At 34.7% G+C, this 4295-nt stretch overlaps 1 protein-coding gene across 1 annotated transcript; it reads right to left on the bottom strand.

Annotated features, from left to right (window-relative positions):
* Positions 1-221: 221 nt before the first annotated feature.
* LOC110655869 (uncharacterized) lies at positions 222-4047 on the bottom strand. The gene is made up of 3 exons (XM_021812345.2): positions 3608-4047; positions 3396-3525; positions 222-795 (listed from the first exon to the last, which is right to left on the bottom strand). Exons 1-3 carry the CDS (start codon positions 3992-3994, stop codon positions 569-571), a joined length of 744 nt encoding a protein of 247 aa, XP_021668037.2. The 5' UTR covers positions 3995-4047; the 3' UTR covers positions 222-568.
* Positions 4048-4295: the final 248 nt, after the last annotated feature.

Genomic DNA, 4295 nt, shown 5'->3' with positions numbered 1-4295 from the left:
ATGCTGATCGATGAAGACCCACAGGATTGACCATGAACTCTAACTGTACAACTTGGATTGATTCTCATCATCCATGCCCAATTAAAGTTAGACTTCAGCCATTTTCTTTAAGGAAGTTTACGTGGTCAAGCGAATGGCAAAGCCATCAGACCACGACTGCCAAGCAAAGGAATGATAAATGGAAGTAAACTCGAAACTATCCAGAAATTAAAGCAGAAATATCAAAGAAAAAGATAGGAATTGAATTTTCATATGTATTCAATGGACACATAAAGTAAACAGACATCTCAATTTCTTATGTTACATTAACTACATGGATCATTTCAGTGTCCAATTTTCTTGTCTTAAAACTGTCTGACAAAGAGAGGCTCAAAGCATAGTTCCAACTTGTTAATGATGTTCATGCATGTCAAATTATTCTCTAAAGATTAATGTCCTTGACCGATTTAGGTAATCCCAAAACATCAGATCAGGCCATAACCTAGCAAAAGTAACGGATTTATCCTTTTAGCACTTCACCTTTCGAGACAAACTAAATCTGCAAAGGTTGTCACATGCATACTGGTGGCTATACTTGCACCGGTTCTGGGTTTTCCAATTTTGTTGCCACAATCTTACAAATAGGCAATTCCTCAATCTTACTCAGAAGCTTCAATGAAGGATGAAACTCAATATCACGCATTAAGACCCTCCCTCCAATATCTATATTGCTCACGTCCACCTCAATTTTTGTGGGAATGTGTTCAGCTGGACAAAGAAATTTCAGAGAATTTCTTATCCTCTTGAAATGGCCCCCTGTTTTGGCATGAAAAGGGCAATGAGAAATATATTTGACAAATGAAAATGTAAATTGAGCTTCTGATGAGGAAAAAACCTATAGCAACTCTAGCATGTACTGTTATGATGATTTTAGCACATAAATCTCAATTGAGGTTTGAACTAAGTCCTTCAAAGTTAACTCAAAAAACATTATATACATCAATAGAACCAATCTGTGAAACCAAGGATGATAAAATTGAACAATAACTCTAGCATTTCTATTTTGACCACTTTTAGGGTGCAATATTTTCTCGAAAATATGAGTCACTAACTCAAAATGTCATCACTTCTTGGCCAAAAACATCAATCTGAAAGAAAAATGAAAAGGGCAATAGATAATATATAATCTGGTGAAGTTAATTTTTCTATGAAATCCACAATGCTCATATCCTTCAGAGCATATTTGTTGCATATCAATAGAAAACACAAGGAAAGCTATTAAGGAAAGAGGAAACTGAGATAAGATATCAGTCCATGAAAAAAAACACAGAGGGGCAGGGAATATTCATGTCTCTCACCACATGCACAAGCATGAAGAAAATGGCACAAGAAGAATATTATGTCCCTTGCCTGATTTTATGTCAAAGAGTCCTATTTTAATAGTGTCTATGCTAATAATCCTAGTTCTGATGGGCTACTAAGAGCCCAAAAATAGATATAAACATTAATGTAATCACAACACATTCTCAAGAATTTATCATGAAAATTTTGAATTGAATAATTTGTAATGTTAGGTGTGGATTGCATTGAATCATTTCCTCCATTGCTTCCTTCTGCACTGAAAGGCCACCAATTGTTGGTCATGTCATTTGTTCACATAATAAGGACCAAACCAGCACACAAACTAAATTCAAGCTACCAATGCATTGATACAAACCCTAAAAATCCAATATGTTTCCTACATGTCCATGCTTCTAAATAACGGACGTAATGGCTGTTCAAGAGGCCGTTATCGTTTACCCTGTTGTTTAAAGGTAGATACTGAGTTGCATTAGTAACGGCCGTTACCACCATTACATAACGGTAACAGCCGATATTTACCATTAAGTAACGATAATGGCCGTTACCTCAATAATTCAGTTGATAAAAAAACATATGCACGCAATGTTTTTTTTAGTTTTTTTCATTCTCTCAAAATTTCACCTAAACTTCCTCTTCTTTCTACAGAACTCCCCTTTATTCTTTTTTAAGGTAAGATCATCAAATATTTCTATTCTCTACAACTACTTCTTGCAAAAGTTAAGTATTATTATTATTATTATTATTATTATTATTATTATTATTATTATTATTATTATTATTATTATTATTATTATTATTTTGCATATTTGTTGAAGAAAGTTTTGTTTAATATTAGAGCATTGATTCACTCAATTTATAGGTTTATGTGACTTTTCCTAATTTGAATTATTTTCAGAATTAATTTTTCTAAAATACATTATTAGTAACATCTAATTTGATGTATGTATACTTATTATATAGTTGTACATATTAGTTTTACTTGTATCTACCAATATCCACTTATTTTATGAACTTTGCAAAGTCTTTTAAAAAAAAATTGCGTAGCTCAGGCCATTACCATTATATTAGAGTCATTATAGGCCTATTTCTGTTACTCTTGACTATGACCCAAAAGCAGCCGTGACTGTGATTTAAAACTATGTCCATGTCCCCACCAATTACTCCACCAAAATATCTGTACAACTCTAATTTGCTTCATGCCAGACAATTTCAGCAAGCTAAATCTCCTATTCCAATGGAAAAAGGCAGCACCATCTTGTCCTAAAACCAGAGTAGATAGCTTAAGCACCATCTTGTCCTAAAACCAAGGTAGACAGCTTAAGCACAATCTTGTCCTAAAGTCTAAGTAGATAGCTTCAAATCAATTAACAAACTTATCCCACCGTTTTTTTTTTTTCTTTTCTTTTTTTTTCTCAAATCTCATTTTTTGCATGTCTATGTGATAAAAGCAATATCAATGATGGCATTTAATCATTCTCGAGAAACTTTCTTTCATAAACTAGAAGAAAAATATCAATATACATAATAATCAATTCTGGATTTTTTGCAGAAGGTGACAGACTCAATGGTGTACACAAAACTAATGTTACGCACGTAAACTAATGTTGCACACGTAAAGCATGGAAAAGCATGACGACCATGTTAGATTTATTGAAATTCAATCCAAAAGACACTCCAATAAAGTCAGTCCAAAGGAAGCTATACCTTGAACCATGCCATTTGGCCATTTAATATCATAATTTTTCAGAAAGGCTTAGCAAGTAACTTCCAGAACTCACACATCACCTTAGAAACTTTCATTATAAAAATAGTAGGAACTGAGAAGCTTATTCTATATCACATTGGCAACATTGGCAATCTGGATTGGAATAGTATTAACAACACTTTCTAAATCCCAAATAAAGAACCACGGAAGTTAAAGATAGTTGAAATCATTGAATAAAACAACATTAAAGCGTCCACTTCATCTCATAATCTCAAAAAACCAACAAAACCTCACCAAAAACAACACCTTAACTAGAAAAATGGAAAGAAAAGAGCAAAGATAAAAGTACCCTTCTTGATACCAGGACAATCCTCTTCTCCTTTGAAAATAACTGGGACATCAACTTTCAACTCCGTTCCCTCCTCGGCCCAAACAAACACCAAATTCAGTATACTTCCGGTCTCTTCATCCCTATGTATCTATATCACAAACCCATTTCACAATTATAGGAAGCACTAATTTTAAACTAATCCAAAATTGGAGGTAAAGTTACAGCCTTGCCTTGATGGGTAGAACTCTTCTGGAATCAAGGAGGACCGATGACCCGGACCCGGGGCGGATCTGGAGCTGGAAGGTGGTGGAGCAAAAGAAGGGAAGTTCTACGGACTTGAGAATAGAGTGAATCTGCTTCCTCTCAGTGGTCAACAGCTGCTTTCTTGAGATTGATGATGAGCTGGGATTTTTATCGAACAGGTTCTGGGAGAAAACCACTGCTGGAATTCTACCTTGAGCTCTATCACGAGCCGAGACTCGGCTCCCCGTGTACTCGCGAGGGATGGCTTGGATCGTATGGTAAAGAGAAGACAGCGAGTATAATGACTGTGGTCGTTGCGCTGGTGGTGATGTAGACTGAACCGCCGTTCTGAGACCGCGCCACCATATGGCCATGGCGTCTCTAGGAGCGTGGAATGGTTGCTAATTGTTAAAAAGGGTTTTTGAGTTTGGGTTTTGGGGTTTATAGGTATTGGATGTTTGATTGGGCTTTCTTTGTTTTAAAGATGCGTATATGAGGACTTGGGCCTCTAAATTATTAATGGCTTGCCATTTAACATTATGTGATTTGGATGATTTTATATTATATGCTATTGTTATTTTATATGTTTATAAATAATTATAAATATATTTTTTTTTTAAATCTGATTTGGGTTATAAAATAATGGTATTATTGCTTCTGATATAATTTAGAATT

This window comes from Hevea brasiliensis, chromosome 7 (assembly GCF_030052815.1).
Source record: "Hevea brasiliensis isolate MT/VB/25A 57/8 chromosome 7, ASM3005281v1, whole genome shotgun sequence".
In the NCBI taxonomy this organism is placed as follows: Eukaryota; Viridiplantae; Streptophyta; class Magnoliopsida; order Malpighiales; family Euphorbiaceae; genus Hevea; species Hevea brasiliensis.
The sequence above is the reverse complement of the archived record's forward strand: the minus strand, read 5'-3'. Positions and strand labels throughout refer to the sequence as shown.

Excerpts from the sequence above, each read along its gene's own strand:
- LOC110655869 (XM_021812345.2), bottom strand. The coding sequence starts at position 3,994 with ATGGCCATATGGTGGCGCGGTCTCAGAACGGCGGTTCAGTCTACATCA. Across the intron at positions 3,526-3,607 it reads GAAGAGTTCTACCCATCAAG|ATACATAGGGATGAAGAGAC; the intron begins GCAAGGCTGTAA and ends TTTGTGATATAG. Across the intron at positions 796-3,395 it reads TTGTCCTGGTATCAAGAAGG|GGGGCCATTTCAAGAGGATA; the intron begins GTACTTTTATCT and ends ATGCCAAAACAG.